The 23,490-nt window shown below is 41.3% G+C and overlaps 1 protein-coding gene across 1 annotated transcript; it reads left to right on the forward strand.

The window, feature by feature from the left end:
* Positions 1–17,395: 17,395 nt before the first annotated feature.
* On the forward strand, positions 17,396–19,903 carry LOC128712461 (neuroguidin; the record flags this gene model as incomplete). Its single annotated transcript, XM_053807353.1, has 3 exons — positions 17,396–17,630; positions 18,531–19,226; positions 19,752–19,903. Coding segments are annotated over 3 exons (1,083 nt in total), but the record flags the coding sequence as incomplete, so codon positions are not given.
* Between the last annotated feature and the right edge of the window lie 3,587 nt (positions 19,904–23,490).

Here is a 23,490-nt window from a genome sequence, read left to right on the forward strand (position 1 = left end):
GGAAACATTTGTTGCAATCCGTTGTTGTTGTCCTTTGCCCTAACGTTTGGTTTGATTTATGGTATAAAGACACTAGCTGGCAACATTCGTTCGTTCCCGTTCGTTCTCTTTTAGCGGCGTTGCTCAAGTTTCTATCGGATGCTCACTTGGGACGTTTCCCTTTTTGAAGGAAATTTCATCCGAACGGTGGAAAAACGTCCCGGTTTTTGGGAAGGGTCCTGCTTTCGGTACAATAAACCACTGCCGTAACTATCGCTTGTCGTCCAAATGGTTACGAAAGTACTACGTACCGGGCAGCAGGATGCGTTCCGTGGTAGGTCGTTCACTTTTCCACCGTATATATGATTGGAAACATGTGGCTATCTTAGACATTTCGGGTGGGAAACCGTGTAGTGATCGTTCCACTTTGGGTTTGCTATAGAGCAATAGTTACAGTGGATAAAGTTCGAGAGCGTTTTGATATGTTTTTGGGCAAAGGTGATGTTGAGGTGGTGAGACTAATTAAACATATTACAACAGCGGATGTTCCATGCTGGCAATATGAGTGCAAACGGGCGGAAAACTATCATGGGGAATGCGATTTACAGTGGGTAAACGATTTAACAAACCTATTTGGTCACCTTTGTTGGATAATAAGCTGGGTAAATGTAGTAAACCGTGTACATTTTACGAGATTATCCGCTAAGGAACTACGCCGAAGCGATTATTTTTGCTGCTTTTAAGTGAGTTTTATGGGAATGTAAAACTGGGAAACTTTTCCTTATAGAAAAATTTTGACTTACATGCTACATTAAATTTCATGCTTTGCATTCTTCAAGTTTCTTTGATGTTTTGTGATAATTTATAATGCAAATCATTTACATTATCATATTGGGAAAACTAATTTGATGGTTTTGAGAAACCATAAGTACAGTGCGTAACATAAATATACAAATATTTATTTCTTTTTTTAACATCAATGTTCTATGAGGTTCAATCTGTAAAGAAAGTAAAAAAGTCAGCAATAGCAGGTTTAGGCTGCTTTTTAGGTTTTACAGCTAACCTCCTTCAACTGTTAAGAAATTATCAGTATTTAATGATCAAAAATTCGTTTCTGCATAATGAACCTGAAATATCCAAGAGGTCGTATTGCATAAAAAAAATGCTTCAAAGATTACAAATATTTATTTTAGATTGCAATGTATAGCACTTTGTATCGGTTGACGATAAACATGGTTTTCGTAGCTAAAATAAAGAAAAAACCGAATGCTGAAATGTAAAACATTCATTTAAAAATAAAAGAAAAAAAATTCCACTCTATGCAAACAAACCTTTCCGGAAAGTTTGTCACATGTTTTCCACCTCAGAGGAAAATTCTTCAAGACACAAAAAATAAACAAACGGTGTTAGGTTGCACATTCACGCAATGCACGTGCACAAATACGAACCAAGCATGTTCCTGCTTGTGTGTTGGAGCGGTAGTAGATGCATCTTTCTGTTTTTATCTACATCGCGAAACCTTCACCACCACCATACGAAGCAATCAAATACGCGCGCGAAAGCCGCGCTTCGCGTAAGATAGCGGAAAACCCGGAACTAGCATCACCGTAAATGGTAGTATTGGTCCGTTCGAAGGGCAAGCATTTTTCCACCTTCTCATCTCGCTTCGACTGTACACCATTGACTGCCACTTTTCACATGACCAACGGGCTGGGTGCGCCCGGGCCACAGTGGTGCTTGCACATATAAAACAGGAAAACTCTGCACGGCTTTCACGATGTTTCTTCCTTCTCGTTGCTGTCATTCGGTGGACTCGCCTGGTCGTACTAGTATCAATGATGCTGATTTTTTTTGGTTTCATTTCATTTCTACTACTACTCCACAAGTACGAGTACTATTTGGCACCATTACTACGGCCCGGGTTCGCGCTTTCGAGTGCTTCTCGTGCTTATGAATGAATTTGCTTCTTGAAGGAACACCATGGCTTCTTGTCACATTTCCGTTTTCTTGCTTCCATGCGGATCGTAAGAGGAAGTTTATTTCCTCCTTTTTTCCAGCTGGTGGATGATTGCCAGCTCACCATGAAACTTTCTGGCACACCACTGGGACTGGAATGGTTCGTTCTGCAGCTTCTTTGCTCATATCGATTGCGCTTTTACCTTTGTGGGTCAAGTTTGTCGATCAAAGTTTTTTGTTTGAAGGAAGCTAATGGGTTTTGCTTTTCATTCCATTCACGTGATGTGTTTTGTTTTTTTCTTCTTGTTGTTAACTTTTTAATTTAATTACAAAATCTCTTGAGGTAGTTTGTATTATGCAATGAAAAAGTTTTAACTGTAATGAATGGCAAAATATGTTTTCACCTGCTGATCCTGGTCACGGCACCATATGTTCATGCGCTAGTAGCAGAACGCTTCATTGCAAGAAGTCGGAGTTTTTGCAACTTTACGTTACGATGCTCATGTACACGTTGTCTTGTTGTCTTGGCTTTTGTTTGGTCAGGGACCTGTGACGATTACAATAAAATTCAAAAAGTCCATATCTACATTGCCTATTACGAGATCTTGTCGCTTGATCGGTGGCAATCTTTCGAGTTTAAATTAAAAATTTAAAGCCATTTCGGGATTCTTCTCTAGTGGAACTGAATATTGTCAAGACAAATGTGAAGTCATTTCAACTTTCTGGAACTTTCTTCAAAAATTATGTTGATTCATTAGAAAGTTTTCTCAACTATTAGTTGGACATAAACGAGTATGCCCGGGATAAGGCAATTCGCAAGGAGGAAATGCCTTGTAAAATTTGAAATATTTGTAAAACCTCAACACTATGTTGATAATACGGTAAACGCCATCATCATGGAATAAATAGATAAATAAAAATAAATATAAGTTGGACATATCAGACATATCAGTTGGAAAGCTCTGCTAAAGAGAGTAAAATTTTTCCGAACGATGGGAAGATTCTAGATCTGCCAGTACAAATTCAACTCAATCTTGAATACATTCTAGAAATTTTTAAAACTTTACCATATCATCGCAAAAATTCTTTAAAGCTCCAAATTCTTGGGTATATGAAGCAACAATATTTAGTTTACTTTAGCTGCTACTCTCATATGCTGTCGTTTTGTCCGTAGTCTTTGTTAGGATGTGACTATTTCTTTGTTAAATTGGATTCATATTTTTTTCAAAAACATACCTAGCACTGTTCACCATACGGTAGCAATCTAACCATTATGGAAACAAAGAACGGATGCAAAAAATCTACAACTAAAGGCAAACTTTAGCACAATGCGAGTAAAATATTGCTAACCAAACAGACGGGATGGATGGAAAACATGTCATGTTTCATAACGGCGTTCAACACAATGCTGCTACTGTACTTTTGCCCCAGGTTGATGTGCGTGTGGCGGAGTTGAAGATGTGAAGTTGCAAACAAATCAATATCACCCTTCATTGATTCGCTCGTTGCGTATTCGAAAGGACAAAGGCATCCACGGCAGCTCGCTCGTCCCGCCGGAGATGGTAAAATTTGGTTCGCTTTCGCCTGGATGCTGTGGATGGTTGGATTTTGCAGATGGAATGGCAAGTGTCACTCTTTTTCTCTTTCGTGTGCAGTACGCATATACGCAGTCCATGGGTCAGTCTATGGAAGCGCGGAGCACGAAACATTCGCACATTCGCGTTTGTATGTGTTGTTGACCCAGGGAAAACCCAGGCAATGGACCTGCACACGGATCACGCGGGTTATGGTCCCGCGAGCCAAGCGTTCAGTTATCGTTTTGTTTTTTTGCTCCGCTCATTCATTTGAATTCTTCACGAGGAGCTTTTTTTCCCGACTTTGCGCGACCATACCTAGGTGGGTGTATGTATGTTTCATTATGCAATCAATATTTATGCAGTTTCGCTCCCTCCCGCGGAACAGCAAGGGTTAGTCGCGAAACCGTTTCGCATCGAGTGACGACCACTCGTCGCGAACACTTTCTCTCTTCCCCCAACAATAGCATCCTGTTCCGTTACTGGTATCCTTTGGCCGGAGCGTTACCATACCTCTGGAACCCATTGGCCACCGTTGCCCTGGTCGATTCAACCATGCATCCGCCCACTTTCGGTCGCTGATTACATTTCGCATTCTGCATATTCGTACCATTCCCGGGTGGAGTGACTGTCGGAGCAGGCGTGGGGTGGTAACATCGTGGCCTGAGACAGCCTGGGTCAGCAGCAAAGCGTTTGTTTGCCGTTTCGCCCAAACGCTTGTTGTTGTGTGCGTTCGTATCCACCGGCCACATCCAACCGGGTGAGTGTTTCTCCGTGTGCCGGCCAGGGTGTAGGTGAAAAAACATATATAAATAAATTGATATATTTTTATTCTGTTTTTATTTTAGCCCTGTATACATCCTCTCCCCTATACCCAACGGAAGCGATGCTGCATGTGCTGGCAAGCGTTATATTCCCGATATGCACTCATGGCGGAATAAAAACACACATCACTGCATCCAACCGATGGGGCGTTGCATCCTGTTAACTTACCTCCCCAAACCGGTGCCCATTTTGTTCGTTCTCACTTACTCACCTTCCCGTTCCCCAATACGGAACCGGTATCCAATTCTCTGGCGAATACCAACGCTCGATAACAACGCATCGCGAGTGTGTATGTGTGTTTTAGTTGGTGGAGTTGGTGCATTATTTCATGCATCGAAAATGCATTTCGGCTCGACAAACGGCTTTGTGCGTTGTTTATTTTTTTTTAAATTTATTTTAGGAGGCTCATTCTGCTTTCGTCAAGCGTTGCCCGTTTCGTTCGAATGCATGCGGTTTTAATTCCGTTTGCCGAAAATTAAATGCGATCTCGTTGAAGCATGAATGCGTTGAAAGTGCACTGACGCTTTGGGGGGAGAAATTGCGTATGAGATACGCATCCCCACCAATCGCAACGTTAAATATACGTTGGAAAATATAGGTATATATATGCATATATATATTTATATACCACCAATACACGTAGCTGAAATATTATCCTTTTTCGAGATGCAGCACAACCCCGTTGATGTATTGTGGGGCAGGAAAAATCGCGCGCGAGTGGGGTTTGTGGGAGGGACAGTAAACAAAATTCGTTGGGTTTTACCGCTTTTCTGCGATTTCCAATTGATGTGCAGTGCGCGCTGTGCGTCCGATTATAATATAGATTGCACATGCAGTTCTATCGTTCTTGTTGGCGCTGTCCATTTTATGCTTGCTGAAACAACGCTGCCGCCACCGGCACGCAGACAGTCCCGTTCCACCCGAAAGTACTGCTGATAGGAGATATATTGGATTCGGAAAAATAATTTTTCAAAATGTTTGCATATTCCTGTGTGCGGTATTTCATGCGGAGATATTTCATCCCTATGGATAAATAGGATCCACCGTCGATGAGGGAAACAACACAAAGGAAAATGTACGTTTATTTATTTTTTGTTTTGTTAATTATGATTTTCCCGTCGTATTAATCCTACCAGGGGAGCTTTTTTACGTTCAATGAATTTATGCATTTCTACGCGATACATGTGGCGGTGGGTTTGGTTGGTATGTGGCATACGCTTGGTTTGGGTACCCACCCACCACTCACCAACCATTTATTGGTGTTGTTAATGGAAAAGTGTGTCGTTATCACTTGCATGCATGCAGAAATAAATTGTACCGGTAAATAATGCATGATTATCGGACAGCGTACAGCACCAATGAGTGTGTAAAAAGTAGCGGAAATTAAAACAAAATTCGAAATGCGATGGTTTTGTTTTGGTTCTTTTCATTTTGGTTGCTGATAAAAAGGCTGCTATTTTATTATGGGTGGACATCCCTGTTTGGGATGCAAGGGTGGTTGGGATACGGATGCAGTCTGCGGAACATGATTGCAATTGCATCCATTTTTTACCATTGAGATCATACTTGTTTTTTTTTTGGTAGATAGTATCTCATTGCTGGCGGGCGCATTAATTTTAATATCTTTTCTGCGTAGGTGGTATTTTTTCGGTTGAAAAGACAATTTATTTTCATCCCATCAATTACGGTTGAGCGTGATGAAACATCCCCTTTTCCTTTATTTGTTTTATTCGCTATATTTTTCTGTATATAAATCTGTTTTCCTGTTGGGATAACCATGATGTACAGCCCGTGTTTTAAGCTATTATTTGTAGTAGTAGTAGGCTTTAAATAATATGAAATGAAAATTATAAACACTAAAAAATCATTCTTAAGGGCCTAATATCTTTGCTAACTCAAACAGCTTGAATATTTCCACTGTAATATGGAATAATATAAGCCTTATTTAACAACAAAATGCTCATAACATTAAGATTTTTTCTGGATTTAGAATATTAATCAGCATTGCTTAATGTTATTATACTTATTTATCAGAAATATTTCGTAAGTTGTTATTATATTAAGGATTCACGAATCCCGAAAGATTCATAAACGTTCGAGATTGATCAATTTTTAAATAAATATCTACAAACACAGGTTCTTCAGCGATATTGTATGTTCAGAAAATGATCAATTTTTAAAGACTAGTGAATCTTCATAAAAGATGTTTGGAGTCATTCATCTGAATGAAACATTGATTAGTATTCCTGAATGTGCGTCCGATTCACCAAACTCTTAATTAATGCACAATCTTAAATATTCCTCGTTGTGTACTTTTACAACTGATTGTAATTAGATTGATTAGATTAATAATTATTAGATTTTCAATTGTTTGGGCTAGTCTAATTTTGTTTGCAGTTTTATTTCATCTCGTTAGGATATATTACGATTGATTGGCATTCCAACTCAATCCGAAGTAAAACATACCCAAAAGAACACACCAAACAAGGCCCATCGGGTGTGAGTGGGAAAAACAAAAAAAAAAAAACAACGGGGCCAAATGAAGCAAATCTATCAAACTATTTGCGCATTGTGCGAGCAAGATTAGCTGCCAACTGGACGCGTTTTGGGCTTCCCGTGGCAACCAAGTGAGGAGTGCGGAGTACCATTGGTACAAAATTTCCATATTGCCATCGCCACACATCTTCTACAAATTGCAACAAACAAACCGAGGTTAGAGTTTCGGTGCGGTGAATAAATTTTTCAATTTCCAGTCTGGAACCGCGTGCGCGAAATGTAACGCAGGCCAGTCAGGGCCAGCCCACCGCAGGTTGGGTGCAGAAAAGCAGGAACCAAAAACACATCCGCTAGCGTTATACCGCACGCAATCGAACGCATACGGTGTGCGTTGCGCATGTTGTTTGGTTGTGTGTGTTCTGCTGCCACTTTGGCCGAACGCTTTCCTCGAGTCCCGAAATCGTCGGTTCGATTATTGATTGTGGATGGATCGGGATGGGAAGGGTCGGATGTATGGTGGTTTTCGCGTTTCGTGTACGCGGTTTCAGTGAAAATGGAAAATGCACCCTCTTGGAATCGCGGGAACATTGGCAAGGAACTGGCACGGCAGAGTTGACGGGAGAGAAATAACCCCTTCGGTGATGGACACCTCCGATCGAATCCATCAGACACACAAATTCTGCCCAGCTTTGGCCCCTCAGGCAGCTAAATTAAATGTTATTCGACTGATGGATTCCGTCCAACGAAACGGTTGAATGGATTCTGGATTTTGGTCGTTTTCTCCACTACCGGCGTTGGTTCGCTGCAGGTGAGGTGTTCGAGAAAGTGTGATGTTTAAATGATAATGTTAAAGAATTTACAAAATGTATTCCCATTAGCAATAATTGTGGTTAAATTTCTTAGGTATTTTGGATTTTTAAGTCCTTAGGTTTTATAATAGTTTCTTTATCAACTTAGTCATATTTTCTGGACTTAATTATTGATAAAGCATATTGATTTTTTTATCAATGTTTACTTCGACAACTGTCCTTTTAAATGTAGTCGAATTTACACATATATAACCCATTTCACTTTTACTTTCTGATATACCTTACCGGAATGGCTGGTCCAAATGCTCTGTACAGGTGTGGGTCTTGGCCGACTCTGTCACTGTCCATCGTCCATCCACCAATTCCAACCGATGGGGGTAAGCATTTCCATTGCTTTTCCCGCACGCTTCGGTTTAACATGTATCGAATGCTGTCATGTTGTTGGGCAGCAAAACGGTCCACTGAAATGCTGCGAAAACGAGAAAGCATACCGTATCCGCCCAGGATGCGGTACTGCTGCTCCCCATACACATGTCGCAGCTCCACGACAATGTTCGCGAGTTTCATCGTGCGACGTGATAAAGTAAACACCGCGAACTGAACACCGTGTGTGTGTGTGTGACAGTGGACAGAGCTGCGGATGTGTACTGCTGGTGGTGGGACCGAACGAAGCAGCGCTAGTGTGAGATGGGTCAATTGGCCCACCCATCCTTTCTCCCGTACCGTGCCATCAGTCAACTGGACGCGGCGCATTGTGTACACCCGCATGACTTCACATCGGTGGTCCGAATCGAAAAAGGTAGTATACGGATAAAATTTTGTCATCTTCCGACCTCGAAAGGGTAGCGCTGGCGGATCGGAATCATTCCCAATCGATACAGATGTGATGTTTCGAATACGGAATACACACGTACCACCGTTGCACTTGACGGCACACGGCACAGCCGGGGGAGGTTGCGAACCCACGTCGGTGGCTTAAGTATGCTGCACTAATAAACGATGGACAGGCTAAAATTGAATTGTGATTGACATTTGAAATTCATATTTGCCGCTGATAAACTGGTCGCTTATGTTGCAGCGAAATGAAAATCATGTCAATTTCTGGTTGCATCGTTCGACTGCAAAATGCAAAACTGGTGTATATAAGCTTATGCCGTGAAACAACCATTATACAACGGAGAGCGTTTTATGTTTTTGTACTCTATCCCATTGTAATTTCATTAAACAACACTTTGATTGAAATGTTTTGCATAAACGCTAACCACAGGATGGAACAATATGAAACTGTGCTATGATTTTTTATCTTGTCTGTCTCTCAACTTGATTAAAGCTGGACGCTGACGCTAAAATATTAGAGAGTACTCTTGATAAAAGTCGGTGCTATTGTTTTTTTTAGCTTAGATTGAAATGAAATTATCAAAAATTTCTCTATTACTGCAATTCAGGATTACCAAACAATTTACCATTATAAACTCCATATTTATCGCCATTATCATATTCGTTATTTATCCATTCATTGTATTCAATCAAAATCAAAATATTTCTTGCGAACTGTCCAAGACCTAGGAGACCTCGGAGACTTCCGATATCCGCATATCTCCAATTCCTGGGTTTATCAAATTCTGGTGGCATCGTTTTCATTCCTATTTTGTGGATCTACAACCTCAAGTGGTCTTGACAGGCAATACCTGGCTTTCTTTGACTTGATTTATCAGCAGCAGGATATTCAGTCCTGTGGACGAGGATTGGAGTGTCTAGTTCGTACATGTGAAGGCCATCGGGTCCAAGTCCAATATTACCAATTCATTATTTGAAAGTTGTGCTAACTTAATTATTACTGTTAACTTATCATTTTGAGATGACATCTTGAAGAAATAGGTGATTAAAGAACAATCAAATCATATAAATAATTAACACAAATAACGGATTTATAAATAGTAATAAGGATAAATTTATAATGTATGTTTTTTTCCGATTAATTGGTTAACTTTCTTGTTTGGTAGTTAATGAGAACAGTAATGAAATTCACTGTGTTTGAATATAAGAAGTAAGAATATACGTATTAACGAATTTCCATATCGCCGGGACTACCCGCATTCTTGTATTCCCTTTTTTTTTAATCATCTCCATGTTTATATTTTTAGTGGTTTACATTTAAGAAATATAGTTTTTAAATTGCTTTAAAAAACTGATAAAGTTATACTAAATGCACCTGCAAACATTGAAACATAATAATTACCAGTGAGCTAATTATACAAAGAAATTAAAGTGAAACCGTAATCAACCAAAAGATTTCTTCATTGAGATACCATCCAATCAATCAATGCACCGAGAAGGCGGTGTTGTTTCCCAACCTCACATATTGCTTAAATGGAAATGAATTAATTTCGACCGGCACCCAGCCGGGCAGATCCTAACGTTAGCGGTACGAGCTTTTGATTTTTGCATCCGCATGCAGGCTCAATCGATTCCACGCTTGTGATGCATGGCTCCGTAGTGGTTGGTCTGTGTATGTACGGCACTGCGTAAAGTTTCTGCACCGAACCGTCCCGGTCGCACATATATCCCGAGTTGCCCAGGTTAGCCGAGCGCTTTGCTGTTGCTTGGTTTTGTGTGGGCATTGCGCGCATATAAGCGCTGTCCACTGGCAGTAACCGGGGAGCCCTCACCCGCATCAGAGCTAACACTCGTCCTATATCCATCATCAATGCACACATGACGCGCGCGCTTGACCGTGTCCGTTCACTTGCGACACCGATGCACTGCGTTATCGCTGTTGGCGCATATCGGTTGATGCGATGGAGAGAAGGGCCGGACTGCATGCATCCTGTCCTCGGTCACGGTGCGGATGGCAGAACGGGGGGAGGATGTCGATGAGACAGAGAGAACGACACTCCATCAGACGGTCGGCGATGTGTGTTGTGTTTCGAACCTCGGAGCCCGTGTATGTGTGCCCACACATATGTCTCAATATGCCACAGTATGTAGAGGGCGGGTTTTGGGGTGGTGGTCTTTTTTGTCGTTGTTTTTTATCTCATTGCTTGGATTGCACCCCACTCAACCCCGGTTTCGTCGATACGTTTCAGTATCGTTCGGAAAATTTGCTCCTTTCCCTTTTCCACTTCCATGCTGCATTTTCTTCCTTCTATCATCTTCTTTATGGGAGCTTTTTCTCTTTTGGAAAATCTTGAAACGTCCTTCGCGATCTCCTCGGGAAAAGATTTCCATTTTTCTTTCCCCCATTTACGGGTCGTTGTTACGCTTATCATCTATGGTGAGGGGGATGGCAGGGGGGAAGGGGGTGCGTCACGTCAGAAGGAGCTGTTGTTTGAATTGTTTTTCCATTTTCCTACCGGAAAGGCTTGATAGATAATGAAAAAACACATCCCGACGCGGACGGGCATGGCAAAAAGGATCAAGAATCACACCATTCTCCCGTATTCGTAGTTTCTCCCACTCCTTCCTGGCGGGCGCAAAAGAAACGAGGAGAAAGCTTTTAAAACGGTTCGCCTCGCGGATGCTTTTATGCGTTCCCGTGTCCTATTCCGGGTGGTGGTTGGCTGCTCCATTTTGCCGCTTGGTCGCTTGGTCCCCACTTTTCCGGCGATGAACGATGGATTGACAGAGTTTACCGCGTTTTCGCTTTGAATCTTGCAGGAGCTTGTACTGTTGGGGGGTGTGTTTGTATGTGTGTGAAGGATGAGGGGGGGGAGGAAGGGGGGAGGGAGTAGAGATGTGGTGAAACTGTATTGGAAGCTGAACACCTGTGTGCCCGTTTAGGACCGCCGCTCTTCTCCGTCTCGCCGGCCAAAGTTCGGCCAAACGCTGGTGTATATAAGTGTGTGTACGGAGGTCTTTTTTCCCGCTGGTTCATACCGTAGTTTCCCGGGACCGCTTTCGAGTATAGTTGTTTATGTGTATTTTTCCCAGCATTCCTCAGCCAGGCAATCGTCATCGAACATTTTTGCACCGAACCGCCCTGCGTGTGTGTGGAATTCAAATGGCGCGGTTTGCCATGATACGATTGTGCTTGTGTGCATTAAACTCATTGGTGTGCTTCCTGGGCTATTGCATTTTCATTTGGGAAGTTTTTGTAGTGGGATAACCAAAAAACGGGTCAATGTGTGTGCACGCGATCCAGTCCTTTTTTTCCTCGGGGTCTCTTTCTGACCGTGTCCTTGGTCTGCAATGCCGAGTCGCGTTTTGCGTTGGACAACAACAAAAAAACACTGGGGAAAACTAGGAAAATGCTGATATTCCTCCCCCCAAACGGTTCCATTCTTTCCTGCCATGCACACACACACACACTCATACGGACCATGGGCACGGATCTGCAGGAGGTAATAATCCTGCCGCGTAGAAGAGCATTGTTGAAGGATTGACATATAGGAAGCAGCTTAAAAAAAAATGGAAAACGAAGGACATCGCAGTTTTTTTTTCTTTGTTGGAAAATTCTGAAACACTATTGCTGCTTTCGAAAGGCAGCGTGTGTATCCTTTTTCTATCCTAAAAGCATTTTTGTTTGGAATTTTCTCTTTAGCTCTCACGCGGTCGGTCGCTATGTACACTCGAAGCCACCCGGTCGGCTGCCATCGAATTTTCCGGGACGCTTTCCCCGTTCCACAATTCCGCTCTTTACCGGTTTGTCGTTGTTTTTGCAAATCTATTCTGTTTTTTTTTTCGCTTGGTCCTTCGAGCTTACTGTTTGACCCGCTGCAAAATCAAACGGATGAGCGTGTGGCGGTGGATTGGCCGCCGAACCGGGTGGTGCCTGCCACGGAAATGGATGGAAGAAGGCAAAAAATTGGAACGGAAGCCGAACGTTATTGGATGCACACACATACCGGGCATGAGCGCGCTGGTTTTGTTGGGGTGTGATGAGCTGATCCTGTTTTACTTTTTGGCGCACTGCACCGCGGGACAGAAAGGGAACGAGCTGGGATCTGCATGCACACCAGCATCAGCATCAGCACCCGACTCGTGTTGCATTTTGAACGCCGTGAGTTATGGGGCTGGTAGCACATATCTTCCTGTTTCGGGGATCATTTCATATGTTCGGTATCATTCGTTTCGGCGTGTATGCTACGACCGGGTAATATAAACCCGATCGCAAATGGGTAAGATGCTGGTCCATCGCTTTAGCTTATAGATTTTGTACATGATCACCTTTTGTTCAAGATTGATACCGTCCAACACGAACGGGCGCACAAAGAATGCCTGGATAGAAGGTCTTTTCAGCCGTAGTGTTGAACAATCCGGTAGCATTATACCATTACGGGATTCGGATTGCACCGAGAGAAGATATAATTGATTTCATCGATTTACAAATTAAAGCTTTGCGCTATCTCAATCTCTACATTCGGTAACTGTGTCAGCTATGGTAAGATCCTTAAAGATATTGTTGTTGGTTACAAGGAATTGGTTGGTATGGCAATCGGTTTTTAGCTTACCTTCTACAAATTCTAACCAAATTTGTTTGATTTAAATTAGAAGAATTGTTTAAGGAACAACGCGTGCTTCGCATTTGTACATCTGATTGTTTATACCAGGGATCAGCAATCCGCCTCAACCATAAATCATCAAGAATAAATGATTAATAATAAGATAATAAAGGTATGAAACACTCAAGTGTAATTCCAAGACTCACTTCAGAAACCTATCGTTTCCATGCTGGAGTGTGGCAAGTTCACTGCGACATTGTTCGTCCGTGCTCGGTTAAGATCTTCTGTCCGGAAAAGCGTGAGATGCTGCCTTTCTGCATGAAACAGTGTGTGTCACGAAAGTTGATTAAAAACCATTGCTAATCATTGGTTCACGGGAGATTGTTCAATGGGTTCCGGGATCGGTATGATGGTCTCGAATACAATCTTTAACTGAACTTGTTTTTTTTTACATAAATTTCAAAATAATTATTAGGGTTTTATAATCTTTCCAAAATATATTTTTTTGTATATCTACTGCAAATTGTGCATATCCTACAGCAACATGTTTGTCCCCCTAATGAAACCCCCTTTTCACACTTAGGAAAAATTCTTTTAGAATTTATAATCATGTTTTATGGATCTTGGCTTGCAAAAAAAGAAAATATTCGTTTAACATGTGATGATAATATTTTTTTTTATTTATTTAATATAATTATAACAGCTCTTAGTCAAATTATCATGTAATTATTGTATTTCATAAAAAATAGATAAATATAGTTTTTAAATGCAATGAATACTAAAATAAATTAAGCTTGTTGACGTTGAAAGTGGTGAACATTTACAATTAATGCTCAGTAGCTATCGCCAAAAGTGATTACAATAATTATTAATGTATTAAGTAAGGTGTTATTATTTACATAGTCAAACTACTTTAACAGCCTGCTAACCCCTGATTAAGATTATCATTGATAATTAATTTCCTTAATTCCTTAGTTATATTATTGGGAGATCAGAAATTCAACAAGATGCATTGTCATTGTTAAGATATTGCGATGGTAAAACGCACTATAGTTCTTTACTGGAGCAGGTTTTACAAAAACTATTTCGGAACTTATCGACAAACATTTGTACGCACACCACGTAAAAACTATCGTTGCACGCCGCAAACAACTGCTGCAATTTAATTAATCAAGCACATGCCGGTGGGTTACGTTGTTAAAGGTGCGTGTATCGCTCATCGTTCGGTTTGTTCAGTGGAATTCTATTGCACCCGGCACGAAAGGAGCAATCATGTCGCTTCTTGGAACGGAAACCAATCCGTACTGTGTGTTTGTGTGGGTGCTTCTCAATTCCGAACCCACTCACACGTGTGCATCTGGGTTCGCGAGCGACTTGGTACACCGTCCACGTATACGCGTTTCGCGTTTCGCGAGGATCGTTTCCACCCATCGACGGGTTGCGCAGCAACAAAAACTCTTGCCCATTCTAGCCAGCTTCACACTAGGTGCGGGGGGAGTGTAGCTTCATCTCTCCATTCGCGTCCATCCGATGTTGTTCCATTTCCACTGTCGAAGTTCCAATATTTGGACCACCGTTCAGGATCCATCCAATGTGCCCGAGCATTCGACCAGCGCCACGGGAATTATTCTGGACGCGCGTTTCACTTTGTGGTCTTCCATGCGAGGAAAACCCGTCGTCCGAGCCAGTGTGGGCGATTCCCGTATCGCGTATGCTCTCCCTTGCACGGTATGCTATGCTTCCTGCTGACGGTGTATATATTTGAGGATAATTGGAAAAGCGGCTCAACCCCAACCGACCAAGCACACACCCACACAAGGCTGCATTAGCTGATGGAGAAAGAAGTATTGCCGTGGAATGCCTCTTGTTTTGGGCGGGAGAAAACAAAACAAAACAGAAAAAAAAAATCAGATCGGTATCCCTTTTCGGCACCACCCCCCTTCAACCCTTAGCTGTTTCAGTCCAGCTGGGTCCGGCGTGCCGAGGCGTGGAAGAAATGTATCCCAAAATGAATGGAAATAAATCAATAATAGCACCTTTCCACCCGTTTGGAGGATGGGCGAGGAACATTTTCGATGCTTTTCGTACTGATCGAATCAGTGGAGTCCCTGGCCTCTCGTCCCTAGTTTGACGAGAGGTTTTGGAGCAGGGTAAGAGATGCAATACATGGCTATGTACGTGCGAGAGCAACATGGCGCGGCGTTTCCAAGTCCAGTCGCGCCTGGACATCGATTCGCGAATTTCCTTCCCATTGCCTTTTTTTTTTGGGGGAGTGGAAGGGCAGGGTTTTCACTTCCTCCCTTCTGTGTACGTGTCTCTGTGTACCCCATTTATGGCTATTCGGATATTTTTCCCCCTACAATTCGCGAATTCTCGATGGGAAACAGGAGCAAAGCGAGAGGCGAATTTATATTTTAAAATTGGAACCGTCATATCTTTTACTTTTTATTTGCGAAAACAGAGCAAATTCGGAGCGCTCGACGAAGTCCCGGGAATTTGCTTTCTATATTTTAGTAGTAGGGGCGAAAAAATAATATCGAAAAATATCGAGAGAGTTGATGTATGACTTTTTTTCTCTTCTTACTTTAGTTGTGTTTTCTGCATGTGGGGTGTATGTGCATATGAGTATGGTAAAAAAAAGGATCGAGTGGGATTGCCTTTTCCTCAGACTCAGTTTTTGTTTCGTACTGCAACATAACGCGCTAGCGTCCGTTATGTTTCCCGCGAGTGAACCTTTCTCCATACTAAGGCAGCGCGCGTGTATGTATATAGATATATATTTTTTAATTTAAAGCCCCATTCTACCAACTACCGTAAATCCCTGCAAATAAGTCCTTTTAAAAACCCCGTCCAACGTATTGATGCGTTCGACAGTTGCGTTTCGGATGTTGTGGAGCACATCGGAACGGCAAAACGCGAAGAGCCCCATGCGATGATGAGGCAGGGAACATAACCCCTTTTATGCCTAGTTATCGCGAAAAAGGATTTATTATTGCGGTCGCAAGTATCCTCCTGCAGCGATCCGGGTGCTAATGGTGGTCGAGTGTTTAAATACTTCCTCCACATACGTACAAGACCAAAAAATGTGTTGACTACAACAAAAACCATCGGCGCGCTACCAATGGCGCCGGAATGCTCTGGATGTTGGCGTTGATAAAAGAGGTCTTCCATGTCAAATGATTCCACGTTCGCTCGCTTTGCAATTAGTGCACTGCCGTTTTAATTTAATGCCACCCGTTCGCTACCCGCGTCTGTGGGATTAATAGATCGCGAACGATGGAAGCGTTTCTTTTTAAAGATCGTTTGAAGTAAAGCGTGAATGTGTGGAACACAACGTGGCAACTCCGCAATATGTGCTCCTGCCTATGCGGTGTGCATTATGTTCAACGGTATGTGCTCTTGCTAGCATCGAACCAAACGAAGAGATCAACATAAAGAAACGCACCCCCCTTTTTTCAGGTTCCGAAAGCTTCCACCACCGTCCGGGAGATGTATGGGAGCGTATTTCATAATTTAAACGGGACGAAAATAAACGATTGAAACGAATTTATTTCCAACGCACGTTGAAATGGGTAATAGTATACCGTATTCTTCCCGCCCTAGATCGAAACTCGACGCACGGACACATAGCTCGTTTGAATGGTGCACATATACGGAAAAAAACATCGCAAATGTGAAGCCAGGGCTCAGGGAAGCGTAAAATATGCATCGGCGTACACCGGAGTCCACATATATCGGGCGAAACAAAGAGCGTTGTGAAAAAGGTGGATTTTCTGCATCAAACCCAATCCCGGAAGAATGCTTTGAACCGTACAAAATGGATTGAGTGATGAAGCTGGAGCGAAAAAAAAGGGTACAACAACGGTGGATAAACCTTTTGCCTCTGCCGAACGTTAGCAGTGGAAGTTTTGTAGCGTCTGATCGGCATGTTTGATTGATATTGATATTAATATCGAAAAACGCGAATCGTGCACATATAGGTTCCTTTTAGCAACGGTTTGATGCACATTTCTCTATCGACGAACGAGATTGGCAATGGGGGTTCTCTTCGGTCGGGTTTATACCGCGACACTGTCCCGCGGTCAGTAAAGTTTCCCATTCTCTTTTAATGGCGCCCGGAGGAGTACGAACAGCTCATTCAAATTTCGTACAGAAAGGATCCTTCTTGCTGTTTTATTCGAACAAACTCACCAAGAGGAGATGTATTGATTGCGGTGTATTTTATGAATTTAAGCGTACAGAAGTAAAAGAATACAGAAATTAGCTCGCTTCTCCCCAAATCAAGCAGTCTCTCTAATGTCCTTTTTACACGCTTTTTCAGGCACTGGACGAGTACGACATTCAGCCGGATTTGCCGCAGGCATTGCGATTGCTGGACGAAATGAACAACAACTTCAAGCAGGTGTCCGATCTGGTAGGCAACATGCTGCAACGGGTGAAAACGGGCGAACTATCGACCGAGTACGGGTTAAACTTTCTCGAAATCAAGTACCATATGCTGCTGAACTATCTCATCAACCTGACGTACGTGGTGCTGCGAAAATGCGCTGGTAAGTAAATGCTAGGTGCGAAGATTAGCGTGTGACGAGTTAGTAAACCTTATTGGTTTCGATTATTTTCAATTATTAATCATCTACACTGACATCTAACACCGTGATTAACGCACAGTTGGTCAAATGAAATAATTAATTGATGATGCTTTGGCGTTATTAATTTCATAACACGATACGAAAATGTATGACCGGAAGCTACTTGAACTATTAGTGCACTTCTTCTACATTCTTGAGTTGGATATGCATGAGAATAAGTAGTTGAACTGGAATGTAAAACATGGCAGACACCAGAAATGAATCCAGCTTTGCCAGTTGAATCCGAAAAAAAATGTTAACGACATTTTATGGAATTGTCCAGTTCAAATGAGAAAGTTGTAGTCACTACTGGATTCTTTTCTAGTAGATGTGGAATCGGAAGCAATGGAATCGATTGTGTTCAATCCTTTCTAGACTCATACCTGAAAGCTTTGCAAATGTGTGAATTGTGAAAGCTTCTCAAAGAAACGATGCCAGCTTGCAAAAGTTCCAGTAAATTAGTTGGATTCCATATCCATTTCTGCATATTCCAGTTCAACTTGTAAATAATCGAAAAAAGAAAAATTAAGGATGTGTCAATTGAAAAGGTTTAGTACAGAATGGATTTCATTTTTCAAAAATACTTATCTATTTTTATGCAATTCCACTTTTACTTGAAGAGAATCAACCGTTTCATTTGAACTTGAAAATAGTAAATCATACCTTATCAACAAAACAGCTCACAATTTTACGTATGTCAGGTTAGTTTTTTTTTCATTTGAAACATAGTACTTTCACATAATTTTTACGTTAGATACTGTCCATAGCGTCACACTGTTACACTTTTTATGTGATTCAATTTCCAATTTCTACTCTCCCCAGGACACCGAATCGAGAAGGATCCATCGATCGACCGGTTGATTGAAATTCGAACCGTGCTGGAAAAGATCCGACCCATCGACTACAAACTACGTTATCAGATCGACAAGCTGGTAAAGACGGCAGTTACGGGCAGCAGTACCAGCACATCCGATCCTACCGCGTTCCGTGCAAACCCGGCCAACCTTATGTCACAGATGCCGGCACCGGGAGAAGAGGCCGGTGCAGGCAGCACGGCAGCTGGTGAGGATGGCGGTCCCGATACGGACGAGGGTGCCGATTCGGACAGTTCCGCCATGGTGATGCTGAAGTTAAAGCGCGCCAAGGAAGCGGCCAAAAAAGGAGGAGCAGGTGTCCGTGGTGGCGGTGGGGATCGTGATGACGGTGCAGCACGACGTAGCAAATCGGATGTGTACGTGCCACCGAAGCTGACATCGATGCCTTACGAGGAAGATACGAAGGCGGATCGGGCACGAAAGCAGCTGGAGCGAGCAAAAAAGCATGCCCTCGGTTCGTCACTGATACAGGATCTGAAGGACGAGTATCTGGACACACCGGTTGAGCTGTCTAGCAGTTCCCGTGCGCAGCAGATACTATCGCGACGTGAGCGCGAACGAGAGGAGTACGAGGAGACGTATCTTACGCGCCTACCGGTTACGAAAGCGGACAAACACCGCAGCAGGAAGCTAACGACACTTGGTAAGCTTTTGTCGAACGATACACTGTGGATGTTTTCATTTTGAGCCATCATAATGGTGAATGTTTAAAGAAAAATGTATGAAAACTAATACATAGTTGATATTTTTATGTGTCGGAAACCAGTTAAACCCTTGTTTATTTTAATTATGTATTTGGTTAGTGCGAGGATTTCATGTTTGCGATTAAATTTTGAAAATGTTGAAGGATCACCTTTATATTTTTTCACAAAACGAATTATGATAAGAAAACCGTTTGTTACTTTTGAATGTAAATGCAACACGGACCTTGTGTTGCGCAACAATTCAGATGTTGCGACATCTTTGAAAGCTCTGCAAGGATACACTGAAAGCTTACGCTTATTATCATTCGAAAGCTTAATAGTAACTGAAATTTATAATTAAAAGCATTGGCATCGCTCGAAACTTTACTATTTCTAATATTTCAACAGTTCCATTTTTAATTAACCGTTTTGTGATAATCATGTATGGTTAGCTTTATAATAAAACTTTTGTTTAATGCTTGCAGCTTCACTGGGCGACGAATTGACCAGCTTCACTGATATAAGCGTGCTCAACGAAGACTATCCTTCAACGTCGGCGGGTAGTGCTGGTGGCGGCAAAAAACGTAAAGCTGGAAAAGTGAATAAAAAACACGGTAAGAAGCGTCGCTTCCGTTAAACACTATACATGCATGTAGTAAGCAGTAAGGAGGATATAGCAATGGAAAACATCGTTTCAAGCCAGGTAGTGTGTCATCAAAACAGAAAGCTCCAAATAGGAATTGAAAGCTTTCAAGCTGGCGGAAGCATTAGATTTTCTATAAACAGATGAGTTTACTATTGCACATTTTGTTTTTCTTTTGTTCATTCGTTTAGGTTCTACCATGTTTGCTTATTATGATTGAATTATATGTTTTAGATATATGATTGTATGTTTCAATTTGTTCTTGTTAGTTTTATGGACAAAAGCGGAGTTTCATTTTTTGTTGATAGTTCACATTATCAAATAATATGTAACTTGAATAGTTTCGAGTTGAATATGGAAAGGTCTGTGAATTAATTTACTTTATGTAGTATCAACAGTTGAAGCCGCTACGTAAAGTAGGTTTTGTAAACATTATCAATAATTTCACGGGTGGAAGACGGCAAAACAGGAGAAGCATCGGAAATGAAGGCAGTGGGTTGAAGGCGCGTAAAATGTAAACAGATGTAAAGAATAACAAAGCACACGAGAAATAACGTTACAAGAGAAGCCTTTTATAATATATTTATAAGAGAATATTTTTTTCTCCTTTTTTCAATAACACTTAAACCAGCGAGAGATAGAAATGAGAAAAAGAAACATACGAATGATAAATTGATCCAAACAATTATACAAATACCATTGCATTGAAATTCTCACAGTGCAAATACAAAACATTCTCCGAATGGGCATACAGATATGCCTTAGTTTCGTTTACACGTACATTCGTTATTATTTCCTTCGTTGGGCGTTCGTTTTCGAGAAAGCAAAATATACAAAAACCTAGTTATAACGAAATAGAACTAAAACTGTATAATAGAAATATGCAAACGAACAACAATAACACTGAGAATAGTTAATGATATAAAATGAGACCTTTATGTTGTTTTCTAGCATTAATACAACCGGTTCTGTAGCCGACAAAGTGTGTCAGCACGGGGAGCGACATCTACAGGTGAAGATGCAATTGTTAGCAAGAGAAGGATGGGATTAGAGATGGAGACAGGGTTGAAGTGCAGAAAGAGAGATGTTAAGATAAGATTAACCATATTGTTGCCTTTTTCTATAACAGGACGTAAGGAAAGAGATTTCTTATAAGAGTTTAGCATGCTGTAATATGTGGAACAATTGCCGAACATAGCGAACATAGACCGATTAAAGAATGAGAGGAAAATGAGTTATCATTCTAACAAATGAAAGAAGAGGCCAGTTATTGATTGAAAATGAAAGAGGGAGTCGATAAAATAATGAAAAGATAGAAATGCATACATACATGAGTAAGCAAAATAATAGAACCAACATAACGATTATGAAACGCGAAGTTGGAGAAATAAACTAGGAGCGCACGGGAAACCACAAAAGAGACAGGGTAAGAAGCAGCTGAAACGCAAAGAGGGTTTGTAAACTGGACTGGTTTGCTGTATAGCAGCACGTATATACAACTTTTTACTAAAGCAAGTGTTTACGAAGGTTAATTTTTGTTTGATGTTTTAGATTGATTTAACTTTATAATGCAAGATAAACGAAGAACTATTTCCAACCAGATACCCGTAGATAGCCGTGCGGGACACGTTTCAAGTAAAGACAGATCCACAGTAACATACTCACAATACCAAACCTCAACAAAAGCCGAATACGAACGCCCGGTTGAAGGAAACAATAGACGTGCTATGAGACTACATTAAGGTAAAGAGAAAATAGAAACGAATGAGTGAGGAGTTTAAGAAATGCAAAACCAACGAGGAGATGATCTAAAACACATATAGAATTATGTTACAAAACAACTAAAGGTGACAAAAAGCGCAAATGGCAAAGTGTGTACCATTAAGATTATTGAATTGTTATTTTCTTTGGTTTAACTCTCTCTTCTTCCGCATCACGGATAAAAATCAAAAGTTTTCAATGCTTTTCGTTTCCGTTTTAAAGTTAAAATTTTTTTACGTTTGAATGGTGTTTTTTTTCTAAAACACATATTGATTATGCTAGCGATTGTGTAATCTTGTTTTGGTTTGTTACATTTAGTCTACTTTTTTTACTATGATAGTTCAAATCCTAGTTTGAACTGTTTCATGTTAGTTATTTAGTTCCATTCGGTATAATATTTTTTTTAAGTTTATACTTTTTAAGTAAAGTTACATTAAATAAAGTTTTCATTCGGTTTATTTTAATATTTTTTTATTTTAGTATAAGTTATAGACTTAAGTTATCATTAATTAGATGTATTACTCATGTTTTAGAAAACAAACATTCTGCTTCATCTAGCTGCGTTTTCGGAAATTGTTTAATTGCCAATAATTGTCTCGCATTGCATTACAATCAAAATATGCCAAAATGCATCATTACCCATTGTGAGAGGTGATTCGTGAACATGTCAACGGGTCATGGTTTGGTTTTAATTTAAATCATATTTAAATTTATTGCGCGCGTGTCGATATTGCACAAATGGAGCAGCATCAACGGACCTTCGACCGGTCATAAAACCAAACAAATGCCACTGGGCAAACAGCTGTGTAACGCGCTTGGAGCAGAATGATCCTGCTCTTTTTGCAAATTCTTTGGCCTGTGTGTCCGCGCACACATTCATTAATTAAATTAATTAACGAACAATTGCATGCGAACAAACATATCAATACACCAGGACACGCATTTGGTGTGTGCAGAAATGGAAAATCATTGCCAATATGAATCGTATCCAACAAGCGGAGAGTATAGACAAGCACCTGCTAACAATTCACAAAGAATGGATATATTGTGAGATGTGCAGCGTGGTCCCAATTCGTGCACATCGGGAACAGAATGGCCAACAAAGGTGCATAAAGTGTCTACCGGTTCGGAATATCTTTCGTGCCAATTCATGTTGCCGCGTCCGTTCGTCATGCTTCATGCAACATACGGTGTGCGGACGTGTCCAATCAATTAATCATCAACCGGTGGTGAAATACCCCACCCCGTCTATGTCCCACGCACTCCGTTTGTGTGCTCATTAAAAGTAGCAATTGGAACGGTTTCACGGTCAGTGAATGCAAAAATTGCACAACGCGCTGATGTAACCGATAAATCTAAAGACTTTGACTGGCCGTAATCGAAATTACAAATCCAATAGCCAGATCAAGCGAGATAAATGTGGCATTACTGTGGAACTGGACCCAGTGTCTGTGTGAGTGTGTGGATAGAAAGGATACAAGCCAAACCAACAGGAGGCGATAAAACAATAAGCATTTAAACATTTCCAGAAAGGAACACAAAAAATGAGCTCAAATGGAATGCACACAAAATGGTTACCGACAGACAGGTGCACGGTTTGGCACATACAAAGCGGCAACGACGATCGTCAGGACCGAATAGGAACTGGGCGGTATGGGCGGCATTCATGAATAAATTTTCCATTCGACCGGAATAGCAAACAAGCGCAATGATCTGATTATTATTGATGCAGGCAGGCAAAGCAATTAATAATTATAATTTAAAGGTGTACAACCTTTCGTTCTGGCCGAGCCTTCTGTTGGGCAATTATCAAAAATTCC

The sequence above is a fragment of the Anopheles marshallii genome, chromosome 3, assembly GCF_943734725.1.
Source record: "Anopheles marshallii chromosome 3, idAnoMarsDA_429_01, whole genome shotgun sequence".
Taxonomy (NCBI): domain Eukaryota; kingdom Metazoa; phylum Arthropoda; class Insecta; order Diptera; family Culicidae; genus Anopheles; species Anopheles marshallii.